Here is a 14,080-nt window from a genome sequence, read left to right on the forward strand (position 1 = left end):
AGAGCATTGATGGCTTGAGGATAGAGATGCTAATCTACTTTATAAATGTGCCTAAATAAATAAAAAAAAGCAACAGTTCTGTGTCTGGAATGAATAACAACGGCCTTGGACTTGCTGCGGGGATATGCAAACTAGATATGAACATCTGCAGTTTTGCTGAATTCCAGTATTTACAATCTGTAGCGAATGGCTCCATTGATCTTTTCTGTGCAGAGAATCAATACTGCTTAAAATGCACAGTTTAGGTACGCCCAATACTGCTTAAAATACGCACTGTTTTTTTCCGCACGTTTTTGTTGAATATCATACATCACAAAAATATATTTTTTTAAAAACTAAATGACAACTTAATGTCCGCGTTCTGATCGTGGAACTGAAATGTTGACATGTGGAGTCCTGTAGCTCAGTGGTTAGAGCACTCGCCTTGCAAGCGAGACACCTGGGTTTAATTCCAGGCAGGGTGAAACCTTGGGCAAGTTTCCTTACTCCACATGCCTGATAATAATCCCTCCAAAACAAAACAATAATAAATTGGTCACTTCCATCCACGACTGTTGTGGGACACTGCTGTGCGCAATTGGCTGCCGCGTTTCGCCCACAAATATACAATACAGTCAATTCACTTTACAGTATATTCTGTGAAGCGCTTTGAGACGTCTAACAAGATGTGAAAAGCGCTATTTCAAATGCAAGGATTATTATTATTATTATATTCCCAATGAGTGAGAAACAATGAGGATTTGGGATCAACTCTGCTTACAAGAGCTTATTGCAAGTTCAGGCATTCCTTTGATTTCCAACCAAAGGCACCTTTATATTAAGGAGGGAACCGTTTACTTGTTTGAATCTCTGTTTGAAATACACCGACCCGCACTGGCGAGGCTCTGTGCTGGGGTTCTGCAACCTCGGGTTACATTCGGATATAAAGGAAGATTTCGAAAGACTGAGATCCCCAGGAACAGCTCTGGCTGGACATGCAGCTCATCCCCAGTGCGCTGCTGTTTGCTGGTGGCGGTGGCACTGACTGACCTGCCTGTGGAGACGGGGCATTTGAGGGCTCCCAACATCTCAGTCTCACTTGCACTTCAGCTGTTGGTTTCAGCAGAAGTCAGTCAGGCAGAGGCTGAGGGTGTGAGTGAGGCTGAGGGTGTGGGTGAGGGGTGAGTGTGAGAGTGAGGGTGTGGGTGAGGGTGTCCGGTGAGTGAAGGTGTGGGTGAGGGTGTGGGTGTGTGTGAGGGTGTGTGAGGTGTGGGTGAGGGTGAGGGTGTGGGTGTGATTGAGGGTGAGGGTGTGGCTGAGGGTGTGATTGAGGGTGTGAGTGTGGGTGAGGGTGTGGGTGAGGGTGTGCGTGAGGGTGTGGGTGAGGGTGAGGGTGTGAGTGTGGGTGTGTTAGAGGGTGTGAGTGAGGGTGTGAGTGAGGGTGAGGGTGTGGGGTGAGTGAGGGTGTGGGTGAGGGTGAGGGTGTGAGTGAGGGTGTGGGTGAGGGTGTGAGTGAGGCTGACTGTGTGGGTTAGGGTGTGGGCTTGGGTGAGGGTGTGGGTGAGGGTGTGGGGTGAGTGAGGGTGTGGGTGAGGGTGAGTGTGTGTGTGAGGGTGAGGGTGTGTGAGGGTGTGTGGGGGGGTGTGAGGGTGTGAGGGTGGGTGAGGGTGTGTGTGAGGGTGTTTGTTTGTGTGTGTGAGTGAGGGTGTGACTGTGTGTGAGGGTGTGTGTGAGGGTGTGTGTGTGAGTGTGTATGTGTGTGTGAGGGTGTGTGTGTGTGTGTGTGATGGTGAGTGTGTGTGAGGGGGTGTGATGGTGTGTGAGGGTGTGATGGTGAGTGTGTGAGGGTGTGATGGTGTGTGTGAGGGTGTGTGTGAGGGGGTGATGGTGTGTGTGTGTGAGTGTGTGAGGGGGTGATGGTGTGTGTGTGTGTGAGGGTGTGTGAGGGTGTGATGGTGAATGTGTGAGGGTGTGATGGTGTGTGTGAGGGTGTGTGTGAGGGTGTGTGTGAGGGTGTGTGTGTGTGAGGGTGTGTGTGTGTGAGGGTGTGATGGTAAGTGTGTGAGGGTGTGTGTGAGGGGGTGATGGTGTGTGTGTGTGAGGGTGTGTGTGAGGGGGTGATGGTGTGTGTGTGTGAGGGTGTGTGTGAGGGTGTGATGGTGTGTGTGAGGGTGTGTGTGGGGGTGATGGTGATGGTGGGGGTGTGAGGGTGTGTGTGGGGGGTGATGGTGTGGTGTGTGAGGGTGTGTGTGAGGGGTGATGGTGTGTGTGAGGGTGTGTGTGGGGGTGATGGTGATGGTGAGTGTGTGAGGGTGTGTGTGAGGGGGTGATGGTGTGTGTGAGGGTGTGTGTGGGGGTGATGGTGATGGTGAGTGTGTGAGGGTGTGTGTGAGGGGGTGATGGTGTGTGTGTGTGAGGGTGTGTGTGAGGGTGTGATGGTGTGTGTGAGGGTGTGTGTGGGGGTGATGGTGATGGTGAGTGTGTGAGGGTGTGTGTGAGGGTGTGTGGGGGTGTGATGGTGTGTGTGTGAGGGTGTGTGTGAGGGTGTGTGTGAGGGTGTGATGGTGTGTGTGTGAGGGTGTGTGTGAGGGTGTGTGTGAGGGTGTGTGTGTGTGAGTGTGTGAGGGGGTGATGGTGTGTGTGTGTGTGAGGGTGTGTGTGGGGGTGATGGTGTGTGTGTGAGGGTGTGTGTGAGGGTGTGTGTGAGTGTGTGTGTGTGTGTGTGAGGGTGTGTGTGTGGGGGTGATGGTGTGTGTGTGTGTGAGGGTGTGTGGGGATCTGTGATGGTGTATGTGTGAGGGTGTGATGGTGTGTGTGAGGGTGTGTGTGATGGTGTGTGTGAGGGTGTGTGTGTGTGAGGGTGTGTGTGTGTGAGGGTGTGATGATGAGTGTGTGAGGGTGTGTGTGAGGGGGTGATGGTGTGTGAGGGTGTGTGTGGGGGTGATGGTGATGGTGAGTGTGTGAGGGTGCGTGTGAGGGTGTGTGGGGGGGTGATGGTGAGTGTGTGTGGTGGGGGTGAGTGTGTGAGGGTGTGTGTGAGGGTGATGGTGTGTGTGTGAGGGTGTGTGTGAGGGTGTGTGGGGGGGTGATGGTGAGTGTGAGGGTGTGTGTGGGGGTGATGGTGAGTGTGTGAGGGTGTGTGTGAGGGTGTGTGTGTGTGAGTGTGTGAGGGTGATGGTGTGTGTGTGAGGGTGTGTGTGAGGGTGATGGTGTGTGTGAGGGTGTGTGGGGGTGATGGTGATGGTGGGCTGTTCCCAGCTGAGCCTATCCTCTGTGAGGAGCGGTCCTGGTCTGGGGTTGACGCTCCTGGATCCCTCTCTTAAAAGGATGGCATTTGCTGACCTCCCGGGATCAGACCGCGCGCGGTCCCTGTGCTCGAGAGTCCCCGCCAGGAACGGTGCCAACATCGACATCTTCGCCCACACGTTCAGCCGCAAAACCCACCCCCTCCTCGGAAGCTTATCGTTTTAGTCGTTCGTTTTTATTTTTATTTTTATTTGATTTTATTGTTTTTATTTTTTTATTTATTGATTCGCATTTTATTGATTCGCATTTTATTTCTTTGCATTTTATTCATTTGCATTTTATTCCTTTGCATTTTATTCATTTGCATTTTATTTCTTTGCATTTTATTGATTTGCATTTTATTTCTTTGCGTTTTATTGATTTGCGTTTTATTGATTTACGTTTCGTTTTATTTTTTATTTTTTTTATTCATTCCTGTTTTTTTTTTATATTGGCGGTTCGCCCTCTGCGGTTTCGTTGGGGGGGGGTTTCCCCGAACTTCCACGAAGATGAGCGCGTCGCCCGCAGCTGATGGCGGGACCCCGGGCAGCGGCAACCAGAGCGACCCCTACAACCAGAGCTCTGGCCGCCTGCCCTCGCCCGGCGGCTCCAACAGGTACGCCCAACCCTCCTGGCAGACCGGGCTCTGGTCCGTCTCCTACGGGTCGGTGGTGCTGGTGGCGGTGTTCGGGAACCTGGTGGTGATGTGGATCATTCTGGCGCACAAGAGGATGCGGACGGTCACCAACTATTTCCTGCTGAACCTGGCGTTCTCCGACGCCTCCGTGGCCGCCTTCAACACTTTGGTCAACTTCATCTACGGGGTCCACGGCGACTGGTACTTCGGCAAAAGCTACTGCCGCTTCCACAACTTCTTTCCCATCACCGCTGTTTTCGTCAGTATCTACTCGATGGCGGCGATCGCGCTGGACAGGTGAGGGCTGCCGAGGCTCCCACCTGCCCCTCAGTCCTCTCAGCTGCCCCTCAATCCTCTCAGCTGCCCCTCAATCCTCTCAGCTGCCCCTCAATCCTCTCAGCTGCCCCTCAGTCCTCCCACCTGCCCCTCAATCCTCCCCCCTGCCCCTCAGTCCTCTCAGCTGCCCCTCAATCCTCACAGCTGCCCCTCAATCCTCCCACCTGCCCCTCAATCCTCTCAGCTGCCCCTCAATCCTCTCAGCTGCCCCTCAGTCCTCTCAGCTGCCCCTCAATCCTCACAGCTGCCCCTCAGTCCTCCCACCTGCCCCTCAGTCCTCCCACCTGCCCCTCAATCCTCCCCCCTGCCCCTCAATCCTCCCCCCTGCCCCTCAGTCCTCCCCCTGCCCCTCAATCCTCCCCCCTGCCCCTCAGTCCTCCCCCCTGCCCCTCAGTCCTCCCCCTGCCCCTCAGTCCTCCCACCTGCCCCTCAATCCTCCCCCTGCCCCTCAGTCCTCTCAGCTGCCCCTCAATCCTCACAGCTGCCCCTCAATCCTCCCACCTGCCCCTCAATCCTCTCAGCTGCCCCTCAATCCTCTCAGCTGCCCCTCAATCCTCTCAGCTGCCCCTCAATCCTCTCAGCTGCCCCTCAATCCTCCCACCTGCCCCTCCACCTGCCCCTCAATCCTCCCACCTGCCCCTCAGTCCTCCCACCTGCCCCTCAGTCCTCCCACCTGCCCCTCAGTCCTCCACCTGTCCCTCAATCCTCCACCTGCCCTCAATCCTCCCACCTGCCCCTCAATCCTCCCACCTGCCCCTCAATCCTCCCCCCTGCCCCTCAATCCTCTCAGCTGCCCTCAATCCTCCCACCTGCCCCTCAGTCCTCCCACCTGCCCCTCAGTCCTCCCACCTGCCCCTCAGTCCTCCCACCTGCCCCTCAGTCCTCCCCCCTGCCCCTCAGTCCTCCCCCTGCCCCTCAATCCTCCCCCTGCCCCTCAATCCTCCCACCTGCCCCTCAATCCTCCCCCCTGCCCCTCAATCCTCTCAGCTGCCCCTCAATCCTCCCACCTGCCCCTCAGTCCCCCACCTGCCCCTCAGTCCTCCCACCTGCCCTCAGTCCTCCCCCTGCCCCTCAATCCTCCCACCTGCCCCTCAGTCCTCCCACCTGCCCCTCAATCCTCCCACCTGCCCCTCAGTCCTCCCACCTGCCCCTCAGTCCTCCCACCTGTCCCTCAATCCTCCCACCTGCCCCTCAATCCTCCCACCTGCCCCTCAATCCTCCCACCTGCCCCTCAATCCTCCCACCTGCCCCTCAATCCTCTCAGCTGCCCCTCAATCCTCTCAGCTGCCCCTCAATCCTCCCACCTGCCCCTCAATCCTCCCACCTGCCCCTCAATCCTCCCACCTGCCCCTCAATCCTCCCCCTCCCCCCCCCCCCTCCCTCAATCCTCCCAGCTGCCCCTCAATCCTCTCAGCTGCCCCTCAATCCTCTCAGCTGCCCCTCAATCCTCTCAGCTGCCCCTCAATCCTCCCAGCTGCCCCTCAATCCTCTCAGCTGCCCCTCAATCCTCTCAGCTGCCCCTCAATCCTCTCAGCTGCCCCTCAATCCTCTCAGCTGCCCCTCAATCCTCCCAGCTGCCCCTCAATCCTCCCAGCTGCCCCTCAATCCTCCCAGCTGCCCCTCAATCCTCCCACCTGCCCCTCAATCCTCCCACCTGCCCCTCAATCCTCCCACCTGCCCCTCAATCCTCCCACCTGCCCCTCAATCCTCCCACCTGCCCCTCAATCCTCCCACCTGCCCCTCAATCCTCCCACCTGCCCCTCAATCCTCCCACCTGCCCCTCAATCCTCCCACCTGCCCCTCAATCCTCCCACCTGCCCCTCAATCCTCCCAGCTGCCCCTCAATGCTCTCAGCTGCCCCTCAATCCTCTCAGCTTCGCCTTAATGCTCCCAGCTTTGCATCCAAGTTACATATTGTTTCAGTTCAACAAGATCTCCGGCCATCCCGCCCCCCGAACAATCTGTTAAAAATAACTATTCTTGTATTTGATAAAATAACTTTCAGGTCAGGTAGACGTCTCAAAACGCTTCAGAGAGTTTAGTACAAAATGTAATGATCATATTTTGTAGGCGAACCTGGCAGACAATATGTACATGTAATGTAAAATCCTTTCATGTCAGTCAACAAGTAATGAAAACATTGGATATTTTCTGAGGGAAACACAAATACCAGTAAATTTGTACAATATGAAATTATTAATTGCACAAAAAATAGAGGGCTATTTATTAAATCGTTCAAAATTTACCAGATCTTAAAAAGAAATCCTCTGATCAATCTGACTTAAAGATCTGTGATTGTATATCACGGGTATGATTGTACTATCAGACAGTACATTTATTGAAATGCTAAATCTTTCAAATCAAGTATTGGAACAAACGATAAAGTAGAAATGACTCAAAGAAGCCCTCATCGGGTGAATAAAATGGATTATTTGACGACTTTAGCCACACGAAGGGCTCTATTGTTGTTGTAATTTGATGTTAGTCTGTTTTACTTGTTATTATTCTGGGCTGGAAGGTTGTGTGGTTGAATCCTCAAGTTATAATAATAATCCTCCAATTTTATATATTTCATGCTGAGAGGATGTCTCAAAGCGCTTCACGTAATTTTAGGACGTGTAGTGACTATATTTTGTAGGTGAAAGTGGCAGCTAGTTTGCACACAAACAACCATGAATTAAAAAGCTGCATAGTTAGGACTTGAGCACACAATCTGACAGTCCAATGTTTTTGTTTGTTTTCTCGTGGAGCAGGACATAAGAACATAAGAATTAGGAGCAGGAGTAGGCCATTCAGCCCCTCGAGCCTGCCCCGCCATTCGAATTAAATACAAATACAAATTAAAGGACTATTTATTAAAGAATTTCAAATGAGTGATTTTACTTTTTCCCAAAACTGGGCTACAAAGATAAGTGCCCTCTGGTTCAGCTGCAATTTTTCAAATGAAATGTTAACCTGAGGTTCAGGTGGAAGTTAAAATTTCATACGATTTGAAAAGTAATGAGTTTCTCCTCATGTTCTGACCAACAGTACTCCTCATATATTGAGTTTGCACTTGATGTGGGAGCTTGCCATGCACAGTTTGGTCCTGTAAAGGTGGCAAATACAATCACCAATTCCGACAGCAATTACCAGTAAAGCACTTCAGGATATTTTGATGTTAGATTATTAAATTCAAGAATTATTCACCAAACTGAGTTAAGCTTGTGGCATATAAAACTTTTGTCCAGATGGTCCATTATGATTGCAAATTCCTGGGAATCCAATGAAGGGATTATCCTCAGGCCATTTGTGAAGTCTAGGACCAAGCATGAGATGGATTTGTGGTAAACATCAGAAGCGGCTGTAGGGAGGGAAGTCACCACCCAAACTGACATGTTCCTGAGCAGAATTAGCTTCACAGCCCCTCACATGAAGCCCTAAATTAACTTGTGCCGGGTACATGGCATTCGACTTGAACCTTGAGAACATCAAGGTGGCTGATACATCACAAGATGGTCTCTAAAGATCCTCCCAACACACTGAAGGCAGATGTCAGTAGAATAGATCATGGAACTCTGAAGCTTGGGGCTACAGCTGGTAAAGAAAACCTATAGGTTGTGGATTCAAACCCCACTTTGGGACTTTGAACTTACAGTTTAGGCTCTGCATGACACTACAATACAATGCAGGTTGTGGGCTGCATTGTTGAAGGAACTGTCCTTCAGAGGAGATGCTAAAATAAGGTTCCATCCGCCAGTTCAGGTGGACATTGAAGATCCCATGGTACTGTTCAAGATTGAAACTCTCAGTCTGCTGATGGGATTCTGCATGTGCCAGACACCGTACTTTTCAAAACAATGTAGAAATGTATTGCCTGGTTTCTGAATTGGAATGTGTACTCTCTCGTTGGGGAGACCCACCCTGGTTACCTATTTCTAAGTGTATGAGGTGCAGGTAGGCAACAGCCAAAGTTTAATCAGCAAAAACAGCATTTCTTACCATTCTGGCAAACTTCTTGTCGCCTGTCTAGCTAGGATCGCCGTACCAATTAAAGCTTTGCCTTGCAGGCCTCTCTAGACACTGCTAGACTATCTGGTCTTTAATCATCAGTACTTTGGATTATTGTTGATCCACTTGGCTCAGGAAATTGACTACTGAGACCACCACAGAAAGTCAAAATTTCAATACTAAGCACATGCCCTTTGAGCCAGCACAATCCCAAGGAGACACCATTTACCATCTCCACGAGGATATTCACCAGTTGTCAATTGACATCTGTCAAGCATAAGTTTGAGCTCCCACTTAGTAGATAACAGGTACCAGGAGCCCACTGAGAGATTTTTGAAGGGTAGTACAAATCAGCATGAAATATGTGAGACCATTGCCACCATCCTCCTGCCCACAGCTCGGCATATATCCCTTGCCATTGAGTGACATTTCCAATAGGTGGAAGTGCTTTCACAGCAGCTGCTTAACTTACCGCATGCCAGTCAACAACACAAAAATCTGGATATATGAATGTGTTTCCATAAATAACACTTAGGTTCCCGACCAGCTCTGCAAGGTGGAGGGCGCAGGGGTGCGGTAAGCATGGTCTCCTTAGGGCTGAACTTGCTCCAACATGACATTTTTGGCAGTGGAATGTCAGAATTGAACCAATCCTCTGGTGGTCTTGAAAGCCCAGTTCCTGAGCCAGGCAGGTCCCAGATACTGATACTCCAAGGCACTGCTGATGACAGCACAGCCAGTCTGGCTCAACGGCAGGGCTTGAAAGGGCAGACCAGTTACTGGTGGCAGGAGCGTTTGACAGTGGCGGAGGCTGACCCCGATCCAGGGGGGGAGGGAGAGGGGAGGTAAGCACAATCAAAAAGGAAGGTCTTTAGGTGGGATTTGAAGATGGGGAGAGAGGGGGAAAGGGGGATTGATTGAGGAAGAGCGTTCCAGAGTTTCGGGCGTGGTGGCTGAAGGCACGGCCCCGATAGTGGAATGGAGGGTAAGGGGGACAACAGGAGGCCGGAACCAGCCGAGCTGAGGCAGCGGAAAGAGAAGGGAGTTTCTCCTGGTGTCCTGACCAACAATCCCCCAAATAAAGTTGGTCATGGCAGTCTGTGGGACATTGCTGTGCACAACAGCTTGCACAACTGGTCACCCACAAACTACAGTCACTCCACTTTACAGTATATCCATTGAAGCTCTTTGAGATGTCTCAACTATGTGATAAGGCGCTATATCAAATGCAAGAATTATTATTATTATTTATTACATAAAATTTTAAATGGGATTGAAAAATTAAACCAAGTAAAATACTTTTGGATAAAAATAACATAATTCTTACATTTGATACAGAACCTATCATGTTAGGGGTTATCTCAAAGCCCTTCACAGGATTTACTATAAACAACAACAAAATGCATTTATATAGTACTTTTCACATTGGGAGGATGTCCAAATGTGTGGCCAGTTGAAGGTTTGCACCTGAACTGGCAGTTGGGTGAGGATGGTCAAAGGAAGGTCTTGACTTGGACATTGAAGTAAGTGAGGGAGTGACTAATGTGGAGTAATTGGGTGGAAAGGTCCAACATAAAAGTGAAGTGATTGACCAATTTTATCTGGGAAGATTGTTGGTCAGGACACCATGAGAAACTCCCTTCTCTTTTTGAATAGTGCCATGAGATCTTTAACATCCACCTTGGAGATAACACTCATTGTAAGGTACTAAATATGAAAAAATGCAGAATCTAACCCTGTTTTTATCTTTTCATGTGGAAGGTACATGGCTATTATACATCCTCTGCAACCAAGAATTTCAGCCATGGCGACTAAAGTAATCATTGCAAGCATCTGGCTTCTGGCATTTGTTCTTGCCTTCCCGCAGTGTTTTTACTCAGATATCCGGCAGTTTTCAAAACGTAATGTCTGCTTTGTGGACTGGCCAAGAGGCCCACATCAACAAAAATTTATGTAAGTCTTGATATTCTCTAACATTTTTATGTGCCATGTACTGCAAACTAAAATAGTGTTATTTATCTGTTCCATAGTGAAACTTGAACAAATAGCAGCAAAGGAGAGGCAAATGCAAATATATCAGCTCTCAGTTGGCTGCTGCTCCACATGCTCAGACAAAACCAATTGCTGACATAGAATCAATCATAGAATCATAGAATTACACAGCACAAAAGGAGGCCATTCAGCACATTGTGTCTGTGCCGGCTCTTTGAAAAGAGCTATCCCATTCCTCCGCGCTCTCCCCATAGCCCTGCAAACTTGTCCTCCCCAAATAATTATCTACTTCTCTCTTAAAAGTTATTATCAAATCAGCTTCTGCCACCCTTTCAGGCAATGCATTCCAGATCTGAACAACTTGCTGTGTGAAAACATTTCTCCTCACTTAGGCAATCTTCAGAGTCATTTTCTTCTAGTTATATGGTGAATTTTTGTTTTAGAGATTTAAGATAATTAGCAAAAGAACCAGAGGGGAGATGAGGAAAACATTTTTTACCCATAGAGTTGTTATGATCTGGAACACTGGCTGAAAGGGTGGTGAAAGCAAATTAGTAATAGCTTTCAAAAGGGAATTAGATAGGTACTTAAAAAGAAAAGATTTGCAAGGCTATGGGGTAAATGCGGGGGAATGGGATTATTTAGTAGCTCTTTCAAAGAGCTAGCACAGGCACAAATGGCCTCCTCCTGTGCTGTAAGAATCTATGATTCTATGCTATCACTTGCCATCTCTCCTAGGCTCGACATCAAGCTCTACTCTTAAGCGCTCTGACAAAAACAACTTGCACTTATTTAGCACCCACGTGAAGGGTTGAAGAGACTGCCTTTACTTGTCTCTTCAAACGGTTTCTCCTCCCGCCCCCACCCGGTCACCTGTGTCATACCCCATGCATCAATCCTTGGCCCCCTCTTCTTCCTCATCATCATGCTCCCTCTTGGCGATGTCATCCGCAGACAACTTCCACGGGTATGTGGATGACCACAAATCTACTTCCCCTCCTCCAGCTGCGACTCCAGCTCCGGCAATGTTCTGTCAGCTTGTCTGGCAGAAATCAGGGCCTGGATAAGCTCAAACTTCCTGCAACAAAGCGTTGACAAAACAAAACCATACACCTTGGCTCCTGTTAACCTCTTCTATCCTGCGACTCTGAGCTCTTCAACCTCCTCGGCCTATCCCTCAGATTCTTGAGAAGCCTTGGGATGTCCTCCCGACCGAAAATCCCTTCATACCCTGGCACTGCCTTACTTCTCTGACTGGCTTACTCCCCAACCATTACCCGCTGCCTCGACTCGATGGGCTCTGGCCTCCTACTTATCCCTCATGCCCTCCGTTTCACCATCGGTGGCCGTGCTTTCAGCCACTATGCATCGAAACTCTGGAACACTCTTCCTCTATCACTCCACCTAGCCCCTTCCTTCCCCATCCTAAGACCTTCCTCTTCAACCTTGCCTACGGTCACCTTCCCCCTCCGTCTGCTCGGTGTTGTCCTCCACCACTGTCAAGCACCCTGGGACACTACCTCTTGGCGATGTCTTGGGGTGCTTAACAGTGATGGGTCTTGATGCCAGAGAGCCAGAGCCAGGGAGAGTAGGAGAGGTACCCAAGGAATCTCATTGATTTTGATGGCTCTCAAGGTGGTATTTTGAATTGTCACAGTGTAAAAGAGCAAATGCTTTGGAGGCTCACAGATTGATTGGAAAGGATTCTGCTTACGTGAGAAGTATGTGGACTAAATTGTGGCTTTCCATGAGATCACAATTTGTGATAAAGCCCAAGGGAAATCCATAATAAATAATCATTTTTACATGTGATATTGCACCATTCATGTTTAGGAGGATGTGTCAAAGAGCTTTACAGGACTTAATGATTCAATGATAATAATCTTTTTATTTGATACAGTGACTTTCATGTCAGGAGGACGTCACAAAATGCTTCACAGGATATGTGCAAAGTGTAGTGACTGTGTACTTCATACAAGCTTCCACTTGTGCACAGCATTGTCCTACAAACAGCAATGCAATGAACAATTTTGTCTGAGACATTGTTGCCCAGGACACTGGGAGAATCTCCCTTCTCATTTTGAGTAGTACCTTACGATTATTAATGTCCATCTGAACAGACAGACGAGCCCCTCAGTTAATTAGCATGTTAACTAGCACTTGATTGTGACTTGACCTATCAATGGCTGTTTTATGTTCCTGGATGATTTTTCTGTTGTAGCGCACGGAGAATTCGGAAACTCCTTTATGGAACAGCATGTTGAACATATTGAGCAGGGCTATAGTCTTAATCCTTGTGTCATATTTAAAATGAAAGAATACATTTCCAGCCAGTCTTTTTTTTTTGGACTTAACAATGAGATGTTAAAGTGACTTGCTTGAATAATTAATTGACAGATTACTTGAGCAAAGATAATAGTTCGCCAAGTAATAATAATAATAATCCTTGCATTTGATATAGCGCTTTTCATGTCAGGAGGACATCCCAAAGCGCTTCACAGAACACACTGTAAAGTGAATTGACTGTATATATGTGGGCGAACGCGGCAGCCAATTGCGCACAGCAATGTCCCACAAACAGTCGTAGAATGAAAATGACCAATTTATTATTGTTTTTGGTTTTGGGGGTATTATTATTAGGCTCTGTGTGGAGTAAGGAAACTTGCCCAAGGTTTCACCCTTTGCCTGGAATTGAACCCGGGTCTCTCACTTGCAAAGCGAGTGCTCTAACCACTGAGCTACAGGACTCCAGTAATCTGTTGATGCGAAGTTTCCTCTATATGGCCTGGAAAACATTAGCATTAAGCAGCCTTTGTATTTATCCAGCACAGAAGGTCCCAGACAAATGAGCAGGAGAAAGCTTTTAAAACATGATTTTCTCTTAAGCAGACTGCATTGTTTAAATCAAATTTCTAATGTTAATTGCAAATGGAATTCACAGCCCACAGCCCCAAGTCCAATACAAAGGCTGAGGAGTAAAATAAGTAAAGCTGTCTCCCACATTTTTTAAAACACCATCTTCTCACAGCTATCTGCTTTGTTAAATTTCAGTCACATTGGAAGATAATTGCCCTTCTGACTTCTTGATTACTTTCTGTTTCCAGATATCAGATTGTTGTCTTTGTTCTGGTCTACTTTCTGCCATTGGTTGTGATGGCTATTACTTACACCATTGTTGGAATCACTTTGTGGGGCGGACAAATTCCTGGTAACACTTCAAATAATTACCATGAACAACTAAGAGCCAAGCGAAAGGTATGAGAAAAACTTTCTTTATACTTAGCATAAACCACCGGTGGTGTTTAATCTTCCAGAATTAACTGCACTCTAGTGAAACAATGAATGATTGTTTGGTGTGATTACATTGAGATTATTGTATTGGGATCTAATCCAAATATTTAACGAGATTTCAAAATAAGTGTCAACTTTATTAAGTTGGTAGCACTCTGAGTAAAAAGGTTGTAGTTTCAGCTCACAGTCTGAAATGAAACTTCAGTGAATGCTGCATTGTTGGAAGTGCCGCCCCTCAAATGAGACATTAAACCAAGAACACATCTGCCTGTTCAGGTGGATATTAAACATCATATGAGACTATTCATAAAGAGAAGGGATTTTCTCCCTGTGTCTTGGCCTACAAATGTCCAAATCAAATTCATCAGTCATGGCTATTACTGGAATAAAAAGAGAAGTCACTGGGAACACTCAGCAGGCCAGGCAGCATGTATGGAGAAAGGAAAGTAAGTCAACATTTCGGGTCCACGACCCTTCGTCAGAACCCTCATACACGCATTCATAACATCCAGGGTTGACTGTGAAAACTCCTTGTTTGTCGGCCTCCCCAACTCCTCCCTCCATAGGCTG

At 48.3% G+C, this 14,080-nt stretch overlaps 1 protein-coding gene across 1 annotated transcript in view; it reads left to right on the forward strand.

Moving 5' to 3' along the window:
- Window positions 1-3,902: 3,902 nt before the first annotated feature.
- Window positions 3,903-14,080, forward strand: part of LOC103177733 (neuromedin-K receptor) — a 31,008-nt gene continuing 20,830 nt past the window's right edge. The window contains exons 1-3 of the mRNA XM_042337774.1: window positions 3,903-4,198; window positions 9,989-10,180; window positions 13,324-13,474. Coding sequence (XP_042193708.1) covers window positions 3,969-4,198; window positions 9,989-10,180; window positions 13,324-13,474 — 573 coding nt within the window. The 5' untranslated portion in view covers window positions 3,903-3,968. The remainder of the gene's footprint in view (window positions 4,199-9,988; window positions 10,181-13,323; window positions 13,475-14,080) is intronic.

The sequence above is a fragment of the Callorhinchus milii genome, unplaced genomic scaffold, assembly GCF_018977255.1.
Source record: "Callorhinchus milii isolate IMCB2004 unplaced genomic scaffold, IMCB_Cmil_1.0 Scaffold1, whole genome shotgun sequence".
Lineage (NCBI taxonomy): Eukaryota > Metazoa > Chordata > Chondrichthyes > Chimaeriformes > Callorhinchidae > Callorhinchus > Callorhinchus milii.